Here is a 27,622-nt window from a genome sequence, read left to right on the forward strand (position 1 = left end):
GCTATTTTTGGGAAGTGGGTGGCGGGCAAACTTTATTCGGGACCTATGTGATATGTCAACACACAAACCCCGCAGACGCACTTCCACAGCCACAGTCCCCAGACCCACCCACAGAATAAGCCCACATATCTCAGACCCATCCACCAGCTCTGACACACATCCAGCCCTCTTGCCATCCATCCCTGACTCACTGAAACCCCCAGCTTCCTCACAGTGCCTGTCCCCCAGCTCCCCAACCAACCCCCACCGCACGCAACCCCCCCATCCGCTCCCGTCCCAAACATAACCCCCAACTCCCCCCATTCCCAACTCCCCCCCAACCCACAGCTGCTCCCCAACTCACCCCCCAGCTGCCCCCAGCTCACACCCCCAGCCGCTCCCCAACTCACTCCCCCAGCCGCCCCCAACTCACACCCCCAAACCCACAGCCACTACCCAACTCACACCCCCAGCTGCCCCCCCAGCTCACACCCCCAACCGCCCCATCCCCAACCTACAATCCCTCAGTCACCCCATCCCCAACTCACACCCCCAAACTCAAACTCACACCACCAACCGCCCCACATCAAACACCTCCCAACTCTCTAGCCACCTCTATCCCCAACATACAACCCCCCAGTCACCCCATCCCCAAATCACATCCGCACACACACATCCACTAACCAACCCCCACCCACCCCCATCCCCAACACTCCCCAAACCCCCCAGCCACCCCCACCCCAACTCACCCCCCACACCCATACCCCCAGCTGACCTTTACCCCTACTCATGATCGCTGAATCCCCCAGCCGTCTCCCCAACTCACACCCCCAGTCCCCCAGCTACCCCAATCCCCAAACACACAACTCCCAACCCCCCAGCCACCCCATCTCCAACTCACCCCCTCAATCCCCCCAACTGCCCTCAACCCCTACTCAGGACCCCCCCAATCCCACTTCCACCCCATCCTCAACTCAACCCTGCACTCCCCACTTGCCCCACATGAAAACTCACCCCCAACCCCATATTTATGATGCTGCCAATCTCAACTCACCCCACAAACCCACAGCCACCCCCCAACCCACACCCCCTAGCTGCCCTCAACCCCTCCTCTCAACCCTCCAGCCCCACAGCCTCCCCCAACACCCCACCCCCAAGCCCACCAGTTGCCAGGTGTCCAGTTTTCGACTGGAATGCCCAGTCGAAAAGGGACCCTGACGGCACCGCTGACCGGGCAGTTAAAAGTCCAGTTGGCGATGGAGGCAGGCTCCCTACCCGGCTCCGCGTGACTCCCGGAAACCTGCTGGCGCCACCCTCCGGCTCCTAGACACAGGGGTGGCCATGGGGGCTCTGCACTCTGCCCCCACCCCCAGCTCAGCTCAGCTGCTCCCATTGGCCAGGAACCACAGCCAATGAGAGCTGAGGGGGCGGTGCCTGTGGGCGCAGGCAGCGTGCAGAGCCATGTGGCTGCCCCTGTGCCTAGGACCCAGAGGGAGATGCCCTCACCCCCTCCGGTGCCCAACCCCCTGCCCAAGCCTCCTTCTGCACCCCAAACCTCTCATCCGCAGTCTCACCCCAGAGGCCGCATCCCAAGCTGGAGCCCTCACCCCATCCTGCACCCCAACCCTCTGCCCCAGCCCCGATTCCCATCCCACACCCTGAACCTCTCATTTCTTCCCCCCCCGAGCCACACCCCTAGCCGTAGCCCTCACCCCCCCCCCCCTTGGGCCCCAACCCACTGCCTCAGCCTGGAGCCCTCTCTGTACCTCAAACCCTTCATCTCTGGCCCCACCCCAGTGCCTGCACCCCAATCCAGAGCCCTCACCCTGCCTTGCACCCCAACCCCCTGCCCCAGTCCGGTGAAAATGAGCTAGTGAGCAAGGATGGGGGAGAGCGAGCGACGGAGGGAGGGCGTGAATGGGGGGCGTGGCCTCATAGAGGGGGCGTGGCCGGGGGGGCAGGACGAGGGTGTTTGGTTTTCTGCAAATAGACAGTTGGCCTCCCTAAACCTCCCCGCCCCGCTCACTGCCCCCACGCCCCCGCCCTTGCCGCCATGGCAACAGCACCACTGGTCCACAGGAGTGCTGCCCGCTGCTCCCCCAAACCCGGGGCGCTCCCCGGCACTGACCTGAGGGCGGCGTGAGTCCCGTGCGCAGGGCTGCCCGGAGGATTTTATGCTCGCCCCCCCCCCCCGCCCCCCGTTCGCTCCACCTGGCTTCACCACTGGCCCTGCCATAAAACAAAGTTGCAATACTATATTCTCGTGGGGGCCCCTGTGGGGCCTGGGGCAAATTGCCCCACTTGCCCCCCACTCTGGGCAGCCCTGCCAGTGCGCCATGGCCGGGGGCCGCCCCGCGGTTAAAGGGGCTGGGGGCTGCGCCCTGTTTGGCTGACGGTAACAGTCCAGCAGCCCGCCCTGATGCGGGCCACACTCTCCCCCCAAATCCCGCCTATCCCTTGGGGGGCCGGTCTGTGGGGGGTCCACACTTCCCCCCGCCCCCCTCCTCTCCCTTGGGTGCTGGTCTGTGGGGGTCCACATTCTCCCAGGCCCCCTCCTCTGCCATGTGGGGGGCCGGTCCGTGGGAGTCCGCACTCCCCGCGGTCCCCTCCTCCACCATGGGGGCCGGTCTGTGGGGGTTCACACTCCCCACGGCCCCCTCCTCTGCCATGGGGGGGCTGGTCTGTGGGGGTCCACACTCCCCACGGCCCCCTCCTCTGCCACGTGGGGGGCCGGTCCGTGGGTGGCCGTGCTCCCCACTGGGCTTGTGACCATACATTGGGGTCCTTGCTCTCATGCTAGTGCAGAGGGACAGGAAATTGTATAGCCCTCGGGGCAGGGTCATTGCTCTTGGTTGGGATGTTCCACAGTTTGGGGCAGTGTCCTCAACCTTTCCAGACCACTGTACCCCATTTCAGGAGTCTGCGCACCCCAAATTTCACCTCACTTAAAAGCGACTTGCTTAACAAAATCAGACATAAACATACCAAAGTGTCCCAGCCCACCAGTACTGAAAAATTGCTGACTTTCTCATTTTTACCATCGAATTATAAAATACATCACTTGGAATATAAATCTTGTACTTACAGGTCAGTGTATCCTATATAGAGCAGGATAAACAAGTCATTGTATGAAATTTTAGTTTGTACTGACCGCGCTAATGCTGTTTATGTAGCCTGTGGTAAAACTAGGCAAATCTCTGGAGGCGATGATGTAGCCCTTGGAAGACCCCCGCATCGCCCCAGGGGTACCCGTAACCCTGGTTGAGACCCACTGGCTTCGGGTAAGGCTCATGTGGGCCAGCTGGTTTAAGGTCTGGAGTAGCGTGGCCCATGCTCTTTGCATTGCCCATGCTCCTGCGTGCTTGCTCTAAGGAGAGCTTCGGCTGGCAGATTTTTCTTATCTGCTTTCAAAACCCACCAGCTTTCACTGACCCAAAGACCCATTCCTGGATTCCAAGGCCAGAAGGGACCTGTGATGTTGCACTCTGTACGATTTTATGAAAATATGCTGATGAGTATGAGTATGATGTAACTGGAATATGCTTCATGCAAAAGGTCTCTTGTAAGGTATCATTACAAAGCTTATAATCTACTAAGCGTGGTCATCCTATTTGTGTAAATGTATCACACTTGTATCTGAAACTAGAAATATGAAATATAACTCTGCGGGCCTATTGTAATTATGCAAAGTGTGGGCCATTAATGGTGGTTGGGAATCTTGATGGCTCCCATCAACGAGGACAACAGACTGTGGATGGCTCTGTTTGTAGACAAGCCTTCTGTGAGACAGGTAGGAAGGAATGACGGCTTGGAGTGTCACAGGAAATGTGACCATGTCACCTGGTACTGAAATCCATCTTAAACCCAGTGCTTTTCCATTTAGAAGGGGTGGAGAGACCCAGAGAGACAAAAGATTCCCGTCTTGTGCCAAAGCCATATAAGTGGGTGGAACAGAACAAAGTGGGAGGCCATCATGAGGAATCCCCTAGCTACCAACTGAGCTGGAACAAGGGCTGTACTAGGGGAAAGGATTGTGCCCAGACTAGGAAGGTGTCCAGTCTGTGAAAGAAACTTATTGAAACATCGTTGAGGGTGAGATTTTATCTGTATTCAGTTTTATTAGTGTACTAGACTTAGACTTGTGTGTTTTATTTTATTTTGCTTGGTAATTCACTTTTTTCTGTCTGTTACTACTTGGAACCACTTAAATCCTACTTTCTGTATTTAATAAAATCACTTTTTACTGATTAATTAACCCAGAGTATGTATTAATATCTGGGGGGAGGGGGGCAAACAGCGGTGCATATCTCTCTATCAGTGTTATAGAGGGCGAACAATTTATGAGTTTACCCTGTATAAGCTTTATAGAGGGTACTTGTATAAGCTTTATACAGGGTAAAACAAATTTATTTGGGGTTTAGACCCCATTGAGAGTTGGGCATCTGAGTGTTAAAGACAGGAACACTTCTTAAGCTGCTTTCAATTAAGTATGCAGCTTTGGGGCCCGTGGTTCAGACCCTGGGTCTATGTTGGAGCAGACTGGCGTGTCTGGCTCAACAAGACAGGGTGCTGGAGTCCCAGGCTGGCAGGGAAAGCAGGGGCAGAAGTAGTCTTTGGCACATCAGTTGGCAGCCCCAAGGGGGTTTCTGTGATCCAATCTGTCACAGGACCATTGTGATAATCTAGTCTGACCTCCTGTGTAACACCTGTCAGAGACCTGCCCCACAATAATTCTTAGAGTAGATGTTTTAGTAAAACATCCAATCTTGATTTAAAAATTGTCAGTGTTGGAGAATCCCTGGTAAATTATTGCAATGGTTAATTACTCTCACCTTTAAAAATTTACCCCTTATTTCCAGTCTCAATTTGTCTAGCCTCAACTTCCAGCCATTGGAGCGTGTTATAAATTTATCTGCTTGATTGAAGAGCCCATTATTAAATATTTGTTTCCTCTGTAGGTACTTACAGGAAGTGATCATGTCACCCCCGCCCCCCCCGAACTGTCTCTGTGTTAAGGTAAATAGAGTGAGCTCTTTGAGTCGATTGTAGCCTATAGTTATACGTATTTTCTCGTGAGGCATTGGTGGAAGCTAAGGCAGTAATGGAATGAGCCTACAAGCCTCAAGGCCTGTAAGATGATAGTTAAGCTAAATTAAGGCCAAAAAAGCCTCAGCAGAAGTATTTCAGAGTAACAGCCGTGTTAGTCTGTATTCGCAAAAAGAAAAGGAGGACTTGTGGCAGTTTGGATGAGCTATTACCAGCAGGAGAGTGAGTTTGTGTGTGTATGGGGGTGGGGGGGATGTGAGAACCTGGATTTATGCAGGAAATAGCCCAGCTTAATTGTCATGCACATTGTGTAAAGAGTTATCACTTTGGATGGGCTATCACCAGCAGGAGAGTGAATTTGTGTGGGGGGGTGGAGGGTGAGAAAACCTGGATTTGTGCTGGAAATCACTTTAGATAAGCTATTACCAGCAGGACAGTGGGGTGGGAGGAGGTATTGTTTCATATTCTCTGTGTATATATAAAGTCTGCTGCAGTTTCCACGATATGCATCTGAAGAAGTGAGCTGTAGCTCACGAAAGCTTATGCTCAAATAAACTGGTTAGTCTCTAAGGTGCCACAAGTCCTCCTTTTCTTTCAGCAGAAGTAATTAACCAAGAGTAACCCTCGACCATAAGCTATGAGGAGACAGAACGCTGTAACGACTAAACTGCTGATAGGTAACTGAGATGCTAGTTTAGAGCAGCTTTTGATATTTTTAGTCTGGGATATCGGACTATAAGATTGCCATGGTAACTAATTGATATACATGCTAATAAGCTGAAAGTAAAAGGATTAAACTGTATGGGGGAAGGGCACCCCAGCATTAGTAGGATGATGAACTACAAATAAAGGGGTTGAAACCCCTAGTGAATATGCATGAGGCATACTGGCACCAATCTGTATACCAGCCTGTGCGCCTTGGACGATGCCAAAATGATGCCTACCAGTGATGATGGTGTCTATGAAGGGGAAGGAGAGGGGGAGGAGGGTGATAATGACAAACAGTTTAGGTTGTTTTGCAAGGAACGGTGTGAGTATATGGATATTAAGCTCTACATTCTGTCTACCTTGCTGGATGAGAGTGTCTGTGACCTTGCTAACTTTATTAAGACGTACTATTATAAATATCGTGTGATTTCCTACGTGTGAGTGTTGCAACCATGCACAGTGGGGTTCCCAAATGAACAGTAATTTGTTCAATAATTTGTTCAGTAACAATAAATTGGTTAGTCTCTAAGGTGCCACAAGTCCTCCTTTTCTTTTTGCGAATACAGACTAACACGGCTGTTCCTCTGAAACCAGTAATTTTAATAATACTGTGCCTAATTTTGAGACAAGAACCTGTCAAACCTCAGAGTGTTAACCAGGAATTCTTAATCAATAGATCCAGCAACTCTATCACTATAAGGCTAGTTTTCTAATCCTTTAATCATTCTCATGGCTATTCTCTGAACCCTCTCCAATTTATCACCATCCTTCTTGAATTATGGGCACCAGAACTGGACTGGGCTCTTTCATGGTAGTCATGTTGATTTTCTCTAGTGGTTTGAAGCATCTTCTGGTGTATTTTGCTAAGTGTAGTGACATGAAACTTCTCACAAGCGGATGGTCTGAGGGCCCCCTCCTTCGACACCTCTCAAAGAGTGGGAGATATACACATCTTTCATGTCTTTAGAACATACAAATACATAGTCTAGCATATGCCATTGTTTTGACCTGGTATGCATCCTCGTTGCCTTACATTTGTTGGCCTGTTGGAAGACTGTGTTGGTAATAGTGATATTGAACTGGACAGAAGTAGTTGACTATTGGAGTTTGACCTTCCAATGCCTTAACGTCCTAGTACCCAGCTCCCCATGTCAGAATCATCTCTCACAGGAGCATTAAAGTCTCCAAGGACAATGAGTTTGCCTGGTATGGCACCCCTTTGATGACCTTGCTGAGATCTTTATCAAATGCCTCCTTGATCTCGGCTGTATGAGTCATTGTTGGCTCATAGGCGCTGACGATGGTGGTATACTAGTCTCTGGACACGTTTTTGCGGAGCACCATAAATCGGTCAGCTTATGTGGCGCACTGTAAGCCAATCATTGACTGCCTTGGGGAGTGAGTCAAGCTTCCAGGCAATGTCAGACCAAATGGGGAACCCTACCCCTGGCTATCTTAGGTCCTCCTTGCCCTTGCCAATCCAGTAAGTGAAGTAAATTAAGTCTGCTCCTCCTCCTCAAGGTGGGACCCATCACAGTGTCCTGTGTAAACATTTAAATATTAATGTCCTTCTTCCCACTCACCAGTACTGTTTCTAAACAATGCATTGAACAGGCTGTGGAAGCATCAACCGCAACAAAACACATTTTCCTTTCCCAGCAACCAAACATGCCTACCTAGGACTGGAAGGGACCTCCTGGGCCATAGAGTCTCTGTTATCACAAACAATCCTGTCAAATCATCCTGTATAAGAACTGGTTTGGAATTAGAATCCTCCTACCCCATAGTGCCAGGCCTACCTCCTGTCTTCATTTGAATCCCACCCGGCGCTCCACTTCTATGAGGGCCAGAAATATTAACCCATATCAGTATTACAGCATCACCACATCCCGGAAACAAAACGAGAGCTCTCCTAGGTTACCCCTGCTCTGCCCCTCCCTGTGCATCCTGTCTGTCTGCAGCTCCAATGGGCCTGCTTCTCCTCTCACAGTGCTGTGAATTCAGAGCAACCCCTTGAGATCCCCATTCTCCCTTGCTCCTTCCACTCTGCCTCCATGATTTCCTCTGCCTATTCCCCACCGCTATTCCTCTCCATTCTCTGGGTCCACCTCCCCTCGGCCTCCTCTTCTCTTTGAAACTCAACTCAGAATCCACAACTTCTACATTGCCTACAATCTCTGAGCTTTCCTTCAGGTCCTCTCCTTGCTACCAACCCTTCCTGCCTCCCCTGTCTAACCCCAACACACCCTGCTGCTTGTCACGAGAGAGCTGTACTCAATTTAATAACCTCGCATCTTGCATGCCGAGCGTCCAACATCTTGCAATACCCAGAGCAGGCAAATCTTACCAGAGGCACACATTGGCCATTCTCTTCCTACCCCTAGCTTACAAGAAGCAGAAGCCTGCACAAGGCTCCAGCCTTTCACAAATGGGGCCCTCGGAAGAAGGCATTCCCACAGCTGTTGGATCCGCTCCACTTTGGTTTGTTAGGGGTGATAGTGAAAGTTCTTGAGCTGCCAGGCCTCAATATTAATTTGTTTCAAATTTAAATACCCTCCCACTGAGATGTGCCGTGAGGTTCTCTGTCCAAGCAGCCCTCAGAATTGTTTCAACATGGCATGCACTGGTGGAAAACGTCAGGGCCTGAAATGCTCCCAAGACCTATACAATTTGTGGGGCTTAGTCATTTTTTTCTGTGTTGACGTGACCCTACTCATTAATTGCTTTGATGTTCAGGTGCTATCACAAACTCATTCAGGTCAATGTATGCCTAGTGCCTGTCCTTGGACAGCTGAATCAAGTTATGTCATTCCTTAACACACTGAGGGGTCTTTCATGGCCCAAAATGAGATCCTCCCATTCCAGATTCAGCAGAGAAGGTTATTGCCTACCTTCTGGTGGATACACCTGCTTGCTGTACTAGAGGGTATGAACGCTCAAAGCCCTCACAGAAGAAGTGTGTTTTCAGGGGCTGGGGTGATGGGCGTGTTTGAATGATGAGATGGAGGGAGGTACAGGGAGCATGGAAAGGAGGCAAAGACAAGAGCCAAACGTTTCAGAAGGGAGGCATGAGAAGCAAGAACCAAGACAGGAGCAGACACGGGACAACTCCTGAGTGTGAGGCTGAGGGGTGTGAACTTGATGGGGAAGCCAGGAAAGGGACCCAGAGCAGAGCTTAACTTGAGCAGAGCAGTGGGAGAAGACAGTTTCTTGTCTGCATTGTTTTATAGGCTGCAGGAAAGTGAGATGGGAGGCAAGGGGGCTGAAGTGACCCAGGTGAAATAGGACTCCGGGATGACTTCCAGCCCATGATGGTTTAGGACACAGTGGGATCACCCCCGAAACTTTAGGGATGTCTCGCAATGTACCTTTTTATTCACAGTCTAACAAGAGATCTCTGTGATGCTGGCAGACCAGATGTCAGCTCATGCCAAGGCCCCTAGGCCTCACTGAACACTGACAAATGCACAGCTTGAAGCCAGTCTGACTCACCTATGGGTTAGTATTGTTAAAATAGGTTTTAGATTTGTAAAAAAAAATGTGTTTAGACTTTATGAAATGCTTGTAGGATGCTGCATGTATTAATCTGACTTATAACAGCTGTACCCCATGTTGTAAGGCAATACATAAGTGTTTGCTCTGTAACTATAAATGCGTTTGCTCTAAAACTGTTACCCCCCCCCAGTCAGTACAGAGGCGTTACCAAGGGTGAAATACTGGTTTACCACAAGAGGCGTCATCTTCTGCCCAACGAAAGAAGGCCCAGGGATACCAGACAAGCCATTGTGGAACATCAGTGGACAAAAGACTCCATTGATTGCTCCCTCAACACCCATGAGGAAGAGACGTGCACAAGCACTTGTCCCATCACCTTGAACTCTGGGGGAAGAGAATAAAAATCCTGGACAAGAAAGAACTGTATCTCTATGCTGCTTGAACTCTGACGGGTGAATATTTCTAAGCATAAGCGAGGGATCCCCAACTGTTTGGCCTAGGATGGCCCTAAAGGACATATAGAGCTTGAATATTACAGCTGCTTCTATTACCTTTTGGAGTCTAAGATTGTAACACGTTTGTGTGTGTATGTTTATCTGCTTTAGCCTTGTACATAACTCTCTTTTCTTAGTTAATAATTTTTTAATTAATTATAGGATTGGCTACAAGCACTGTCTTTGGCATAGGATCTGAGGTGCAATTGATCTGGGGTAAGTGACTGGTCCTTTTGGACTGGGAGTAATCTGAATATCATTGTGATTTTTGGTGTAAGGGATCATCTATCACAAAGGTAAGCTTGCCCGGGTGGCAAGATAGACCGGCGTGCCCAAGGAGACTGTCTGTGACTCTATGTTAAGGCTGTCATAATCCTTGAGGAGTTCAGACTGGATACTTGGTTGGTGAAATATGAACACAGAACTCTGAGCCAGCTTGGGGTTTGTGCCCTGCTTCTTCACAATCTGCTCTGAGGTGGGTACTCACACTTGCGAGCCACTCTAGGCAGCTTGACAAGCTCCTCAACATGTGAAGTGCCGTGTGATCTGAGCTTAGTACATCCAAATTCAATTTTTGTCTCTTTAGCCCTTTTCTCTAACAGGTTGTCTAATTAAAAGGTACAGAGCTCAAATTTCAAATGTGGGGCTTCTTAGAAGGACACTCAGATCCTCAGATCCCTGATCAATGGCTCCATGTCTAGTTGGCAGCCGGTATCAAGTAGAGTGCCCCAAGGGTTGGTCCTGGGGCTGGTTTTGTTCAATATCTTCATAAATGATCTGAAGGATTGTGTGGATTGCACTCTCAGCAAATTTGCGGATGATACTAAACTAGGAGGAGTGGTAGATACGCTGGAGGGCAGGGATAGGATACAGAGGGACCTAGACAAATTGGAGGATTGGGCCAAAAGAAATCTGATGAGGTTCAATAAGGATAAGTGCAGGGTCCTGCACTTAGGACGGAAGAATCCCATGCACCGCTACAGACTAGGGACCGAAAGGCTCGGCAGCAGTTCTGCGGAAAAGGACTTAGGGGTGACAGTGGACGAGAAGCTGGATATGAGTCAGCAGTGTGCCCTTGTTGCCAAGAAGGCCAATGGCATTTTGGGATGTATAAGTAGGGGCACAGCCAGCAGATCGAGGGACATGATCGTTCCCCTCTATTCGATGTTGGTGAGGCCTCATCTGGAGTACTGTGTCCAGTTTTGGGCCCCGCACTACAAGAAGGATGTGGATAAATTGGAGGGAGTCCAGCGAAGGGCAACAAAAATGATTAGGGGTCTGGAACACATGAGTTATGAGGAGAGGCTGAGGGAGCTGGGATTGTTTAGTCTTCAGAAGAGAAGAATGAGGGGGGATTTGATAGCTGCTTTCAACTACCTGAGAGGTGGTTCCAAAGAGGATGGATCTAGACTGTTCTTAGTGGTAGTGGATGACAGAACGAGGAGTAATGGTCTCAAGTTGCAGTGGGGGAGGTTTAGATTGGATATTAGGAAAAACTTTTTCATGAGGAGGGTGGTGAAACACAGGAATGCGTTACCTAGGGAGGTGGTGGAATCTCCTTCCTTAGAAGTTTTTAAGGTCAGGCTTGACAAAGCCCTGGCTGGGATGATTTAATTGGAGATTGGTCCTGCTTTGAGCAGGGGGTTGGACTAGATGACCTCCTGAGGTCCCTTCTAACCCTGATATTCTATGATCCGCCAAGATGCTCAGCTCAGCAGCTAAACAAGTAAATGCCCATTCATCAAATCCACCATCCAGGCACTTTCACTGCAACTTAGGGCTGATTTGAGCATGACAGATAGATGTCCTGCTAAGGTCCCCAGTGAAATTCTCTTCTAAAGGACTGATCTGGAGCTCCCAACTCCACTTCTGATCATTAGATCTAGAGATGTGCCAGAGCGCCAATGCATGGCTCCAGATCTGAGCTTCTCCAAATTTTGAAGGTGCCTGTTACCAAGGTTTTATTGTGAACCACATGATATTTTGGCGCAATCTGTGTGTGGATGCATCAAAACAAGTTGCTTCCCACATTAACCTTCTGCATAGAAAGAAAAACAAATTGCCACCTTGCCAGTGGGGAGGATAAAGACAGGACACCTTGCCAGGGCTGAATGTTGTTATTGATGGATCTGTTATTGTCACAGCAGCTCAGTTAGAAAAGAATGGACTCGAACGGATGCTCCCATAAGCTGCAGCCTTCTTATCTGCAGCCCATCAGTCCTCAGGAAGAGTGTGAAATTACGTTTGGCCGTTGAAAGAGGAGCTAGCTAATGGGATAATCTGATCCACAGGGATGGATGATCTTTACAAACCACTGTCAACAAAACCACGTTCCACTGGCCAATGACAATGCATCTCTCAGCAACCACCGAGGCAAGTGGAGCAAGCTAGTATGCGCAAGCAAGCAGGCTGTGCATCTGGCTGCACTTTGCGCTAACAAGCCCAATTCGAGAATTGCATCCTCAGGCCGAGCTCATGCTCTGAATGTTTGCGTGACTGAAAGATACGCGGGTGGGGCAGGTACTGCAAGGAGCATCGGCAGGGTGCGAGACCAGGCGGCCATGCAGTGTATTGTGGTGCAGCCTGAAAGAGATGCAGGTTTAGAACGTTAGAACAAAAACATGATAGTCTAGTTGCAATGTGGTCGTGCCTGGTGGCTGAGATTGGGACCCCCCTGTACTGTACCAACATGTCATAAGAAACAGACCCTGCCCCAAAAACCTTGCAATTACAGGCAAAGGAAGGACTTTTATCCCCATTTTATGGATGGGAAATTGAGGCACAGAGAGACCCACGCACTCAATGCCAGAGCCTAGCACTCCAGAGTCCCATGCTAGAGCCTTACCCACACACCCACCCTCCCTTTCAGAGATGTAGCTTATTCACAGTAACTTCACCAAACTCCCACAAATCCAAGTCCCAACTAAATCCCCTGGACGAAACTCTGGCCTCAGTGGCACAATTCCCACTGACTTCGCTAGGGCCGGGATTCCACCCCCCTGCGGACACCAGCAGCAGTCTGTGGCAGGGATACCCATGGAGTCCCAGACGGCAGCCTACAGCTTCCCTCTAGTCTGTAATGGTCGGGGAAAGGCAAGGCTGAGCGATAGCAGGCTGTCACTCTGCAGTGTGTGCTAGTCAACACTCAGGGCTGATACAGAGCCAAAGAAAAGTCCTGGGGCCTGATCCTGGCCCATTGAAGCCCAGGAGAGCATTGGCATTGCCTTCAGCAGGCAGAGGGTCAGGACTCGGGGTGGCAGCCTGTCCCCACACAACCAAAGAGATGTGACCACAACATCATCTTGACTCACGATCTTCTGCTGTCGCAACCAACCCTTGTCCTCTCATGACCCCTTCTTCTCCCCTTTGTATGATGTCATACTTTTTGGTGTCATAGCCAATAAATGGCCAAATTCAGGAGCACTAGCATCTCCCAACACCTATCATGAGGTTGTGGGGGCTTAGCCCTTTCTGGATTGTATCCACAGCCTGTGATCTGCGCCCACTGAAGTCTGTGGCAAAGCTCTCACTGAATTCCATGGGAGCTGATGGTTAGACTGGAAGCATTTGGGGGCAGAGCTCTGCCATGCTCCTGGAGCCTGGGGTGCTGCAGACAGCCCTACCTGACCTCCCTGTCTTTGGATTCCCCAGTGCTTTGCAGCCCCATTATCGAGGCCAGCTGCCCTTCCCCCACACAGAAACAGTCATGGTTTGGTGTAACAGGCACACGCTAGCCTCTGGGGAAAATACTGAAACAAACCAGAACGAAATGCACAGACAATGACCATTGTAACAAACTTGTGCAGCATGTCTGGCATCTCCCACCTTGAGTGGCTGGTCTACCTGGAGGATAATTGCCTACTACTCCTGCCTGCTAGTGGAGTTAGTCCTTTAGCTCAAGTGGGAGGTGCCTGTGCTTTGGCACTGAAGGTCCCAGATACAACCCTTCCTAATGCCCCAATGAGGTGGGTTGTCATGGATGTTTCTTACAGGATGGCTGGTTTTCAGGTAGACTCTCTCTGTGCCGGCTTGTCCTCTGCTTCATTCAGGAGAGCCATTCGCCTGCTATTCTGAAGGTGCACTGATCTTGCTCTTAACTGGACAACAGCTGCATTCTCCTCTGAGCATGGGCTGGACACAGCTTTGCAAATTTCACTGTCACCTTAGAAAATAAGAAAGCCACATAGACATTGCGTGACAAGACCGTGATTCACAGAATGCTGCTATTCTGACCGGGTGCTGGAACAAGTTGTATAGTCGGGGTTCTGAGAGCCATTGAACCAAAACTGTAAACCCTGTATATAATGGAAACCCCTTCAAGCCCGAGGCTGCTGCAGCACCCCCCTGCACTCCTAGCTCCAGCACTTATGTATTCTGAGATTCCACAGCTGTCAAACCTGCCCCCGCAACAGTGGCTAAAATCAACAGCCACTCAAATATCAATATCTTGGCCTGATTTGTTCTGCTGAATCATCCCTGTTATGACAGACTGACCACAGAAATAGGACTTGACTCATCCCTCATCTGAAACTTACAGTGTTAAGCAAACCTAACAAATAATGAACTGATGAGAATATTCTGCATCAGTAGATCTCCAAGCACTATATAAAGGTTGGTCAGTATCATCCCATTTTATGGATGGACAAAGAGATGCAAAGCGACATGCCCAGGACTGCCCAGCATGTAAGTGGCAGAGCTGCAAATAGAACCCAGGAGTCCTGTCTCCCAGCCCTATGCTCAGTGTACTACTGTTTCTGCAACCAATAGAGTCTTCTATAAAACACAAAGCTTTTCAGGGATTTTGAAGCTGGGCTAGCTCAAAGGGAATGGCCCAAAGGGTAGATCTACACAGCATTTAAACACCTGCAGCTGGCCCGGGTCAGCTGACTCAGGCTCCTGGGGGTTCAGGCTGTGAAGCTGTACAAATGCGGTGTAGACATTTGAGCTCTGGGAAGCCCCTTGAGGGGTCCCAGAGCCTGGGCTCCAGCCTGAGCCAAAATGTCTACACCACAATTAAAGAGCCCCTTAGCTTGAGCCAGCTGACATGGGCTGGCTGCGGGGTTTAATTGCTGTGTAGACATTACCCATAGAGCCCTACAATGTGGCTTCTGTCAACTACCTCTCAAACAGCAAGGTGTGGCCTGCCCCAACCCTGGCTGCCAGCATGCAGTGCTCCACTAAGCAGAAGGCTGCTCTGGCCGTGAAAGCATGCTGGGACTTGGTATTGCGGCAGGATGGCTTCCTGAATAGGATCGGAGAGACCCGAGGAGGAGTCACTGCACCTTGATTCTGCACCTCTTTTCTGAGCTCTGCCTGCAGCGGCAAGGGCTGGGCGGGAGTGGAGGAGTCCACCATCTTGCGCCGTCTCTGCAGGATGGACTGCAGCTGGTCGTCGTTGACCTTTCGGCTGTGTTTACGCCAGCTCTGTTTTCTGACCGGCCTTTTCATTGTGCCCTGACAAGAGGAACTGGCGCACGTCAGTGGATGGCTCAGAAAGTGAGAAGCACAGTTCCCACCCACCCAGGGGCTGCGCGCGCAGGTCTTTCAGCTCACTCTCAGAGATGCTCTGGGGCTGAGCCCCCAGTTGCCTAAAGGGGCAAATCAGAAATGCCTGTTTCAGGTTTGTGGCAGAGAGGGGACTTGAACCTGTGTCGTGCCCCACATCCTAGGCGAGTTTTCTAACCACTAAGTTAAAGGTTGTGTCTACATGTGTGTGTGGGGGCTGCATGACTGCCTCCTCCTTCTCTGGCTGTTTTGGGAATGGCTGAAACCATTTATGTCAAATTTGTGAATAGCTTCCAGTCACCCGAAGCTACATTTTTCTTCGAATTAACTATTTGTCCGAAAAAAATGTCCCCTGCTCAGACCTCAACCCCTTGAGCTGATGGAGAAGCTCCACTGGGGGTCATGTCTACACTACAATCTTAAGTTGACCTAGGTCAACATACAGCCTAATTACTCTGGTGGCCAATGTCCACATTACCCTCCTTCTGGTGGTGGTGCGTGTCCTCACCAGGAGCACGTCCACCGACTTAGGAGAGGAAGTGTGGGGGGCTGAGTGCCAGGGCTCTCTGCTCCATGCAGATCCCCTCTAGGAGCCCAGCAGCTGCCTGGGGCTTCTCGCATCCGGTGGAGAAATCCGCCCCCGCAGTCTGGTCAGCTGCTGTATCCCCAGCGGGAGCCTGCACCCTGGGCATCAGCAGGGTTCCCAGCAGGGAGCCCAGGTGGCAGCCTGGCTTGGAGAAGAGACCCAGCAGCAGCCCAGCTGGGAGCCAAGAGCTGGCTTTCTTATCAATTTTGGAGCCATGAAATTGTCAAGACAGCTAATAGTGATATAAGTAACGCAGAGTCTACACAGACACTGCGTCACCCTAACTACACCAGCATAAGCCCTACACTGCTCCTCGAGGTGGAGTTACTATGGGCTTGGCTACACTTGCGAGTTAGAGCGCATTAAAGCAGCCCTGGGCGCCCTAACTCCTAACGTGTCCACACTGGCAAGGCACGTGGAGTGCCTGGACTCTGCAGCTGGAGCGCTCCTGGTAATCCACCTCCACGAGAAGCATAATGCTTGCTGCACCCCAGCTGAAACGCGCGGGCGTCAGTGTGGACGAGGTGTTGCACTACTGTGCTCTGATCGGCCTCCGGAAACGTCCCATAATCCCCTGAAGTCAAGTGGCCACTCTTCTCATGGTTTTGGAATCGCCGCAGGCATGCGGATATGCCCTTTCAAAGCTCCGTTCTGACAGCCGGCTGCTTATCTGCTCCAGGACAAAGCAACCATCACTGTGGGATGTTGCTGCTGTGAGTGTGAGAGAGAGGCGGAGGGAGGAAGGGGTTCTGCTGCTGTCTGAACTTACAAGACAGCATGCTGACACTCTCAGCCCCCCAAAACACACCGTCTCTCCCCGCACATACACACAACACACCCCCTGTCACACTCCACTCCCCCCGATCTGAAAAGCACGCTGCAGCCACTTGCCCACTGGGATAGCTACCACAATGCCCTGTTCTTAGTGGCATTGCAAGAGCGGCTAATGTGGCCATGCCAGGGCGCTTGCAGCTGACAGTGTAAACACACAGTGGCGTTTTCCCTGTTGCGCTCTACATCTGCGAGTGTTGCCAAGCCCTGTGTCGGTGCAGTGGGGCACTTACATTGGCGGCAGCAAGGGCAGACACTGCGTAGACACGGACGCAGTTAGATTGACATAAGCTGCTTTATGTCGACCTTTATGTAGTGTAGACCAACTTAGCAGTAGCAGGCTATTATCCAGCCGCAAGAGAGGTAAGCGACACACGTTGTAACTGTGAGAGGCATTCAAGCCAGAAAACACCCCCACATACCACTCTCCACACGTCTAGTGAGACAGGTTCACAGAGTGTCGTGAAGGTCAAGACCCAGTGGGCAGCACCACAGACTCTGCTGTCAACCTGATTCTGTGGATTTTCCAAACCCAGGAAAATGAAGTGGTGGCAAAATTGTCAAGCTTGCTTTCTTTCCCCCCTCCCAACATGCGAGCAGGGCAGAGATCAGGCAGTCAACAGCTGGATGTTTCAGGTCCTCCCAGCATGAGCTGTTCAAAATCCAGTCAGACATCGTACAGGGGAAATGCGGAACCTTCCAAAGCGGAGAGCAGGTTTTATTTTTAATTTAAATTTTTTAAAAAAAAAAAGGAGAGTGGGGGGGAATTGAAACTCACATCAAGAGTTTCCAAGGGCCAAAAAAAAAAAAAAAAAGTTCATTTACAACAGAAAAAGCCTCCCCAGTTTGCAAAATTTTGAAACTTTCACATGCTGGGAGCACAGCTCCAAGGCCCTGCGGTGAGCAGCCGAGGTAGGAGGGTCAAGGCACGTGAGTCAAGTTAAAGATCAGGCTCCCTGCACGGAGTGAGCAGATTATAAGGGCCCAGAGGAAAACGGGGCAGGAAAGGGGTGTGAAGGAGGAGGTGCTTAAGCGTGATACGCATCCTGCTACTCAGCTATGGAAGGGCTCTGTCCTGGAGTAGCTTGATGAAGGCATGTTCCTGCAGGACAGGGGACTCCCCTGCACGCCCCACCTTGCTCAGCTTTCTGCACCTGTCGTGAGCAGGACCACGCCTGGGTGGAAATGTACAGGGTTCTCCCAGGCACCGGTGCCTTTCTGCACAGCAATGCTTACCAGGATCCCTTGCAGCTCCATCACGGTGCTCTTGCGTTTGCTGGCTGCTGTTGAGTGATCCTGAGAGGGGAGATCCCTTGAGAGAGGATTCTGCTGTCCCTCCTCAGAGCTTTACCCCCACACCCCAGCACAGACACACCTGGTGCTCATATCCCAGTGGCCCGGGGTCCTTGGCCTTTCTCCTGAGGCTGCCAAACAAGCCGGCCAACAAGGGCTGGGTGTAGACTGGCATTCAGTGACATTAACCCCCCTCCCCTGGGAAACCACCCATTCACCTCACATTGGGCATTTATGAGCTGGTAAAGAGCCTTGGCATCTATCTGCCCCATGCCAGAGTCAGACTGGTGTGCGAGAGGGGAAGGGCTCCACAGCCCATTCCCCAGGGCTGGCTGGATCTGGGGCCCTACAGAGGAAAGGCCCTGTCCAATCCTCCTATTTCCCTCCTGGAGCCAGCCAACTGCCCGTCGAACCCACGGCTGAATTGGAACCCCGGCAAAAGGCCCAATATCCCACTCCTGGACTCCTCTGCCGGAGCCAGGCCCATGAAATCGGTTTTCTACATCCCATGACGCTGGCTATTACAAGTGCCATTGATAATGGGTCTGCACTCCCAGGTGGATGTCAGGGACCAAAGCCTCCCTTCCTACACCCTGGTGCCACCGTTTACCTGGGACAATGCAGTCCTGTCCTTCTTTGCTGGTCTCAGGGCAACCCCGCTCTTGATCCTGGCCATCATTTCCTCCACTGCTTGAGCTTTTACGTCATCGGTAGCAGGTTTGCCTGCAGCCATAGGAAGAATGAAGCTTATTATTCATATTTCCGCAGTACCTGGGAGCCCCAGTCATGACCCAGGCTCCCGGTGTGCTAGGCACTGTACAAACACGGAACAAAAAGATGGTCCCTGCCCCAAACAGCTGACAAACTAAGTATAAGACAAGAGACGACAAACGGAGACAGACATGGGGAGCACAAGGAAACCGTGGGACAGCACTGGTCAGCATGACAGGTAGTGGTCTCTGCACTTCAGCGGCCTGGGCCCTGGCCATCGTCCAGTGTTTTGTAGGCATCATGGCAAAGGAGAGTTCTGACAGTGGATGGCGAGGTGACTTTATGGAGGTTTATGGGGAGCGCATCCCAAGAGTGTGAAGAGTGAAGGATCAAGAAAAATAAAATGGAGCCCATGTTTAAATCTCCCTCTATGTCCAACAGCAATGGAGGTGGTTCAGAGCCCCACTAGGTCTGCGATCCTGTGGAGAGGCACAGACTGGCCACATGACATCACAGGAACCAAAGGGACAATGGATGAAACTGGGAGGTGGCGGTAGCAAAGGAAATATTTGTTCACAGTGTGTAATTAACATGTGGAACTCACTGCCACAGGATGCTGTTGAGGTCAAGAACTTAGTAAAATTCAAAGAGGGGGTTGGACGGTTCCTTGGATAACAAAGTTTGGAAGGGATCTTAAACCTTATATTTCAGGACTTGTGGCAATCTGTTAGAGACCAGGATGAGACCTAGTGTGTGTGGGGGGAAGGCAAGCAGATTATCCCACATCTGTACAGTGGGGTTTTTGCACCTTCCTCTGAAGCATTTGGTGCTGGCCCAGTCAGAGACAGGATCCTGAGCGAGACGGGCCATAGAGCTGATCCACTCTGGCAGTTCCAGTGTAACGCTTTGTCCTTCTAGCATGTCTCTCATCTGAGGATCTCCAAGCACGCCACACACACCAGCCTCACAACCCTCCGCCAGAATGACGCAGGTATCATCAACCCTCTTTTACCTCGGGGAAGCCGAGAGTGGGAGAAACTTGTCCAAGGACACACAGCGAGCCAGTGGCAGACCTCCTGGATGTGTGCTTCAAGCACAAACCCAGCCACTCTCCTGTATAGCTGCATATTCTGGTAGCATCCTCTGCACTTGAGCAGAGAAACTTAAAGAATCCCTTCCACACTGGTTTAATCTCCCCATGGATCTGTATCTATCTCGGGGATTTATCTGCCCCTCCCCCAAGTATCTGAGCACCTCACAATCTTAACGTACTTATTCTCAAAGCCCATATTACAGGTAGGAAAACTAAGGCACAAAGAGACTCAGGCCCAATAGTTAAAATCAATGAGAGTGAGGTGCCTAAACACCTTGGAGGATCTGGGCCTCCGTGACATGGCCAAGGCCACAGATGGACTCAAACCTGAGTCTCAGGCTAGCACTGTAACCACTAGACCACCTTGCCCATTCAGCAGCTGTGACCATCTGGGCCCTGTTCAATACATTCACTGCAGCACCCAAGCACCACGGAAACGCCGCCCAGCCAGTAACGCGCCGTAGCCCTGCAGCAGCGGGCTGGTTTCAGCCAAGAGTCCCATGGCCCTCCAGAGAGACAGACTGGATGATACACTGCCTCCACCCCATCCCCTCCCCCTCAATGCGGAGAGGTCAGCGCCCAGGGGAAGGAGAGCACTTGAGTGCGCCGTGGCCCCATGCCACCGGAGTGCCAGGGGATTTGGCTTTAGTGCCGTGAGGGATGCCTCTCGAGTCGGAGTCGGGTGGCTGTCAGGGCTGGCTTACTGGGTTTCTGTTGCCGCATCCCCTTCCTTTGTTTGATCATCAAAAGGGGACTGAAAAGGAGAGAGACGTATCAATGCATTGTCACGGATAGCACTCAGGGCCCCACCTGGCCCCACTTCTCTGCTCTCTGCCTCCAGCCCGACCCCACCATTCTCTCCCAGACTGCCACACCCTCAATGCCCCCCCAGCTCCCTGGAGCCCCCACAATGCTCCCCTTGCCCCAGATCTCTGCACCCCACCTCCCAGACAGCTGATGCCCCCACCAGAACTCCACCCTTTGCCCTCTCACCCAGTAACTCCATGTCTCCCCTGTCGGCAGGCACAGAATCGGGCAGGGTGAGGAGCATGAATGTATAGGGAAGCAGTGTGGGACCCGAGGCTGGGAGAGCAGTAAACAGGGCAGGGAGCTGATGTAAATTGCATTTAATGCTGGTTACAGCCCCAGAGGAAGACCCCCCACAGCGACCTGTAGCAGGGCAGGCTCCCCCACTACTCTTTGCTGACGTACGAGGGGTCTGGGGGTCCCTGGATCAACCAACGGGGAGACTCGTCTCTGTGGTCCGTTCTATCCTTGGACTACCCACTGAGCCAGGCAGCATGAAGGGAAAAGGCTGCATGATTCATGCCCCCCCTGTGGCTCCAATGGGCTGGCTGGGCTCTGCTGCCCGCTCCGGGCACTGCAACCCGGCGCACGGGGTCACCGCAGGGCTCAGGTTTGGCCCAGTCGCCCCTCCGCCATGAGGATGCAGGCTGGCCGGGCCAAACCGGAGTGAGTGGTGCTGCGACCCCATGCGCCGGGTTGCAATGCCACCGCACTAATTTGGCCTGGCTGGTCCTCGGCAGGGCGGCGGGGCCAAACCTGCAGCACCCGGAGGTCGCAAGGCCCGGAGGGGGGAGTCACGCCCAGCGAGGCCTGCAGGACAGGAGCCGCTGCTATGGGGTGCACGGGGTACTTATTTAGCACTTTACATGAACATGTATGCTGTATACCACGGGTAAGAAGTATTTACTAACCCAGATGGCTTCTGCACTAAAGCTGTGGACTGGCTCACGAAAGGCCAGCGAGGGCTACCTATGGGTCTTGAAAGGCTGAGAACCGCTGGTCTGCAGAAACCATGGGCACGGGCATACGCAAGGCACGGACTAGGAGTGCGCCATGTCCCCGCCTGGTGGCTGGGCTCTGACCGACAGCCAGCTGCTGAGGCCCCGCGAGAGGAGCGACTCCCTCAGGGCCAGCGGTCTCTGTAGGGGAAGGTCTGGGTGTGGGTGGCACTTACTCCACGGGGGCGGAAGATGCTGGCGGTGGCAGAGGAGGTGGAGGTGGCGGGGGTGGGGGCGGAGCCACTTCTGGCGAATCAGGTTCAGAAGGCGGGGCTTCAGCTGTCTCCAATTTCTCTTCTAGTAACGTCACTGAAACGGAATGCAGCCAGGAATAGGTTCAGCGCTCCTGGGGCCACAGACACCGGGCTAGAAGGACCCTCGGTCTGACCCAGTAGGGCCGTTCTTATGTCTCCCTCCCAGCCCCGAGATGCTGGCCCGTGGAGAACTGGCCTTGGACAGCTGGCTGGTCACACGGTGCTGGCTCCTCCCTTCTGTTTCCAGCTGCTAATTAGCATTAAGAAATACACCACGTCAGTTCAGGGCCGAGAGTGAGGGCTGGACAGAGGCTATGTGATTGTACATGAGAAGGGAGGCGGGGGGCGGTGGAATAGCGGGTGGGGAAGCAGGGCTGGGTGATGGGGGAAAACAGGAGGGGAGGCAGGACCTGGTGATGGGACGGGAGGTGAGGCTGTGGGGGGGGGGGGTCGAGCTAGTAAAGAGATCAGCCTAAGTCAAACCCTCCCCCACGCCAATTGGATCCGCTTGCCCCCAAAGCTCGGAGAGGTTTGAAATCCAGCTCCAGTGCTGGGGTCTCATCCGCACGAGGGGCTGAAGCCCCAGCTCTGGGCTCCGCACAGCCTTAGACGTGGGGGCCGGTCTGAGGCTCTGAACCGCACCGCTGGAGTCTAGCGGCTGTAACATCCCCTTTAATACCAGGCCCACTCATGAGAGGGTGGAGAGACCCTTGGCACGGATGGCTCTCAGACAGCCAGCCCGCTCGCCAGGAGTGTCCATCAGATCCCAGCTGGGCCTGCCTAGCCCCTGGGCCCGCCTTGGGGGCCCAGAGCGGGGAGCGAGGGCTGGGTGCTCATCGCCAGGTGGAGGGGCCAGCACAGGAACAGTGAGGAGAGCACGTACCTTTCCCCTCCAACTCCATGTTCCTCTCCTCCGCCTGGTGCAGCTGCTTCCCCAGCTCCAGCTTCTCTGCTTCGGCTGCAGCCAGGGCCGCTCGCACTGCGCCCAGCTCCTCCTGGCTCTCCCCTAGCTGCTCTTCCAGACCCTTCACCTGAAGGCAGAAGAGAAGAGGTGTGCAGGGGGCAGGAGAGTTTGGAAGAGGTAGCCTCGTCCCAGCCCAGGAGGCCCCCACCTGAGAGACACATGGTGCTCCCCGGCCATCCACCCAGGGAGCCACTCCAGCACCAGGGCGTGTGCCTGCGGCCAAGGCCTGGCTGCTTGGAGAGAGGTCACTCAGGACATCCGTGGGCTGCCTGCGACATACAATATTACACGGTCCATCTGTCTGTGTGGTTTGCTCTAGGACCACATGGGGCGGGGTGGGGGGGGGTGGGACAGTCAAGCAAGGGTGACCTAGGCATATGCAGGAGTGGGGCCCTTAGCCCAGATCACCCCATTTAGCAGGACATATGGGACCACTCCAGCGTCATTCATTTGGCAGTTTTCCCTGCATCCAGGCTGAGCTCGAGAGTCCTGCTTGGCACAGGGGTGCCAGCTTGTGAGCCCAGGGAGGATCCGAGTGGGAAAGACTGGACCAAAGAACTTTGCGGGGTGTGGGGGATAAACAGCCAGTCTCCAGTCGCCATGGCAGAGGGGGAGGCAGGGACTGCTGAGGAGCAGGCTGAACCCCAATGCCCACAGCTGAGGGTGTCCGGGATAAGCTAGGCCTCCCTGGGTATGTCTATGCTGCACACTAAGCCGGGCTCTGACTCAGGTTTGAGCCCAAGCCCCACTTCTGTCCACACACACATCAGTCTGATTTGGGCCAGCAAGCACTCAGGACCCAGGTTCTAGGACCTTGCTAGGGGGGTGGGTCAGAGCCCAAGTCCTGCTGTGACTCGGATCCAGGCCCTGTCATTTTGCAGTGTGGACGCAGCTCAAGCCGCAGCCCTGAGTCAGGAGGCCTGTGCAGTGCAGTGTGGATGCTTTAGCACGGCTGTGAGGCCTGGGTCTGGCCATGGTACACCCAGGTTTACAATGCAGGGTGGACGTTCAGCAACGCCGAGTCGCAAGCCCGTGTCCCCATGCCTGGATTTACCGTGCAGTGCAGACATCCCCCCGCGTCTCTCGATGACAGAGACGTGGGCTAACCCTTCTGCTGGGCCGTGTCCTTACTGCAGCTATTCGGCAGCACTTGGGGGAAGAGGCTGTCAGGTCTCTGTATTCCCTGCTGGTGGCAGCTCCCGAAGGGCAGACTCACAGGGCAGGAGCCCTGGGACCTGGTCTGAGAGTGGGAGAAGGGCAGGATTCCACCCTGGGGCAGGTGGAGGCCCGGGGCCCAACCCTGGGGGGAGCACTCAGAGAGAAGGGTTTGAAGTGCAGCTAGCCCTGAACCTTGACAATCCAATTCCCCCAGCCCCGGAGCTCAGGGCTCCAGAAGAGAAGAGGGAGGGGCTGACAACCAGTCCTACTCCTGGGTGCCGGGACCTCCCAAGCTGCAGCAGGATACTCCTGATGGCCTAGGCCTTTCAGAGAGCAGCTGGGGTCTCCAGGGAGGGGGCAGCTCATGGCCCAACACCCCCCCATGCCATCACCACTATGGAGCAGAAGGCAGCTGGGTTTCATGGGCCCATACAAAGGTCCCTGCTGCTCTATAGGGAGGGGCCATGGGCGGCACCCCCTGGAGAGCCCCACAGCTCAGTAAGCAGATACTGGAGGGGAGGGGGTTGATGACCCAGGCGAATGCCAGGGTTAGCCCAGGCCCTGGTTACCGAGACAGTCCCTGACTTTTTTCTGCTGCTCCTGCTTGGCTTCCTCCAGCATCCCAGTCAGGCTAGCCACCTCCTCCAGGGCCTGGAGCAGCTGGGCGTTGGGTCCCACGTTCTGGAGCAGGATCATGCTCTGCCTGTTGGCTTCCTTCTGCTTCACCAGCATCTGCGCCCAAGAGATTGGGGAGGATTCAATGGAGGGCTTGTGGGCACCGTATCCACCGCTGAACTCAGCCCGCTGGCCGCATGACCCAGCCGCCCTTTAACGCCGGCTTTGACACACAAAGCCGCTGGTCCCACGGCCCCACCCAGCTCTGCTCCCCAGAGGCGTCCAGTGTCACAGCTGGGTGACGCAGCACGTGACGTGACTCTCTGCTGCTTTTGGAACAGAGCAGTCACCAGGCTCCGTTCCCCGCTCTGCCACTGACCAGCCGGGTGACCCTGGGCAAGTCTCTTTTCTCTGGGGCTTGCTCTGCATCTGTTAAATGCTTGGAGAGTAACGCGTGGAATGTGTTCAGCCTTGTGGCCCATTCAAGGCAATAGGAGGCTTTCACTAACTTCAGTGTGCCCTGGGCCAGGCACTTGGAGAGGCAGGAATTTGTATTTTTACTCCTGTTCGCCCTGCCGGGCCAGCCCGGCTGTGGGGCAGGGAGCCAGGGCCTGTCTCCATCAGAGGCACCCCATACCCACGAGGTATCCAAGGCAGGCAGTGCGAGAGCTGCAGCTGCCAACAGGAGAAGCAGGCCAGGCCGGTGTCCAGCGAGGGGAAGGTGTTTAAGGAGAGCAGCAGGGTCACTGCGGCTGGGGTGTGGGACAGGCCTGGGGCATCGTGGGAGGAAGTGGGCAGCTCTTGGCTTGGCTTCAGGGACAGCCCTAGGCAGAGCAGAGCAGAGCAGAGACGTCAGCATCGCCCCTCTGTCCTGCTCAGGTGTTCTGCCCCGGCCCATTAAGACCCACCGCCGCTAGCAGGGGAGAGAGGAAGGCAGAGCAGAGGAGCATTACCCCAGGGCCAAGCAGCTCTTCCCACGCACAGACCATCCGCTGTCCCCTGACCTCCTGGGCCCTGGCACTCCCCAGTGACCCTCCTGATTCCTAGCATCAGGCCCAGCGTTTGCTGGTCCTCGCAGCACCCCTGGATGGGAGATCGCCGCCCCCGCGCCACCCTGTACCTCGTGGGCAAAGGTCTCTGCATGCTGCCTCAGGTCCTGCTCCTGCTCCAGCTGCTGCACGGCCTCGCTGTACTCCTGAGCGGCCATCTGGGACACTGCCCGGGGGAGAAGAGCCGTCAGCCAGCCTCTCCCCATGTGCGTCCCCAGGGCACCAGCCATGGCACCGACCACCCAATCTCCAGCTCCGTGCCACACCGGGGGCAAATTCAACCCTTGGTTTCGACAGGGGCTGCACCCGCATGGGCTGGGACAGCGATAAGTGTCTGATCCTGCCCTCCTCCCTCGGGACAAATTCCACCGACGTCAATGGGAGGTTTGCCCGAGTAAGAACTGCAGGATCAGTAATACACCAGCAGCTCTTAGACCTGGTCCAACTGCCCGGCCCTCACTGGATTGACAGTGACTTGCTCCAAGGCTCTACCCCACAGTAAGCACCCTCCTCCCCTTTGACCAGTGCCCCCGCACCCCTCCAGCCATGGCCAGGCCAATTCCAAGGGTGTGTCCCTTGCGTGGCTGCAATAAACACAATGCGGGGTGAACGTAACAGGGAGCGATAGCTCAGACCAGCTCAGTTGATGCCCCTCAGCCCTGATCTGCAGCCCCCCACTGCTGCAGGGCTGCCAGCTCTCATGCTTGCACCCCGATTCTCAGGATATTTGGGGGAGGGTGTGCAGCCCCAGCTCCTGGAGTCAGGTGAGACTCTCAGCTATCAGAACTAGCATGGGTATGTCTACCTGAGCTGGAGAGTACACCTCCAGCTGCCATGTAGCCATCGCTTGAGTCTCTTTATGCCTGACCAATGGGGTAACAACACTGCCCTACCTCTCAGGGGCCGTGGGAAGAAGATAAACACATGAAAGATGGGGAAGGGGGACAGTAATGGGGGCCAGATAACTCCCATAGGTGGGTTCCTTGATGGGCTCAGACAGGAGTTCTAGCAACGGATTTTCCTCAGGTGCTCGATGGGACGTGTGGTTCACAGTCACAAAGGTGCTTTGGAGCACAACCGCTAAACATCTAGGTACTCATCAAAATAAACTCTTTGATCCCACCCCTCCGCCCCCCAAGTTCCAGCCGAGCTCTGGGAATGAACCAGCCGGGGAACGGGAAACGAGGAGCAAGCAGAGGGGACAGGATGCAGAAAGGGAAAAAAAAAACCATGGGAGCAGGTTCCCAGGAAATTCCACCCACAGAGGCAGAGATACAGCTGGGATGGACCTGGCCCAAGCTGTGCTCAATGACCTGGGCTTGGAAAAGCGGGAGGCGGGGGGGAGGGGAATATATTTGTGAAACATTTCGAACATTCGGAACTGGATTTCCATTCCACAAGTTTCCAAAAGGCCCAGTTCCCACTTACCAGGAGGGCTTTTTCCCCTTGAGAAAACCTTGTACTGAAAATATTCATTTTTGAAAATGTTCTGAGTCACATTTTGTGTGTGTGTGTGTGTGTTTCTTATTTATCTGATTTTTCTCCTCCCCCCCTTTGCCATGGAAAAAAGGGAAAATGCTAAACTGAAAAACAAAGGAAAAAAAAAACAAACAAAAAAGGGCTAAAGTTTTCATTCGGAGGTTTCACTGGACAACACTTTTCAGTGTGGCAGGCAGGCCAGTGTTTCACTGGAAACACGGCACCGGAGAAGTTTGGAGAGTTCTGCCATGACCGTGCGGTGGACTCACCTCTCTTGTACTTCTTCAGGGCCTTGTGACTCCTGTCCATCGCGGCCTGCAGGGACCCCCTCTCTGCTCGCTCCTCTTCCACCTGCAGTGGGACACCGGGTGTTTGTAGCCGGTTCTTTATTTGCACCAAACTCAGCCCCACTGACTTCAGTGGCCCGTTGGCTTGAGCCGATCCCGGGCTTGATCCAACCCCTGCGCCTATGGGGGGGGGGGGCAGTGTTCACCCCAGGGAGGGCAGGGGGCTGTGCACAGAGAAGCCTTTGGATCTGGCAGGCTTCCCGCTCCCTC

General features: G+C 53.4%; 1 protein-coding gene across 7 annotated transcripts in view; it reads right to left on the reverse strand.

Annotated features, from left to right (window-relative positions):
* Positions 1-11,824: 11,824 nt before the first annotated feature.
* The window catches only part of LOC140910911 (shootin-1-like), a 39,459-nt gene continuing 23,661 nt past the window's right edge, over positions 11,825-27,622 (reverse strand). For 2 of the 7 annotated variants that reach the window (XM_073343049.1, XM_073343048.1), the window contains exons 8-18: positions 27,335-27,416; positions 25,658-25,752; positions 24,508-24,654; positions 22,684-22,831; positions 21,723-21,855; positions 20,446-20,495; positions 18,548-18,660; positions 17,881-17,940; positions 15,005-15,176; positions 13,713-13,884; positions 11,825-12,305 (exon numbers count right to left, since the gene is read on the reverse strand). In XM_073343049.1, coding sequence (XP_073199150.1) covers positions 13,727-13,884; positions 15,005-15,176; positions 17,881-17,940; positions 18,548-18,660; positions 20,446-20,495; positions 21,723-21,855; positions 22,684-22,831; positions 24,508-24,654; positions 25,658-25,752; positions 27,335-27,416 — 1,158 coding nt within the window. In that variant the 3' untranslated portion in view covers positions 11,825-12,305; positions 13,713-13,726. Of the gene's footprint in view, positions 12,306-13,712; positions 13,885-15,004; positions 16,525-17,880; positions 17,941-17,993; positions 18,069-18,547; positions 19,792-20,445; positions 20,496-21,722; positions 21,856-22,683; positions 22,832-24,507; positions 24,655-25,657; positions 25,753-27,334; positions 27,417-27,622 lie in introns of those variants that run through there. The other 5 variants (XM_073343050.1, XR_012158792.1, XM_073343051.1 and 2 more) reach the window with 5 other exon arrangements.

Source organism: Lepidochelys kempii, chromosome 4 (assembly GCF_965140265.1).
Source record: "Lepidochelys kempii isolate rLepKem1 chromosome 4, rLepKem1.hap2, whole genome shotgun sequence".
Lineage (NCBI taxonomy): Eukaryota > Metazoa > Chordata > Testudines > Cheloniidae > Lepidochelys > Lepidochelys kempii.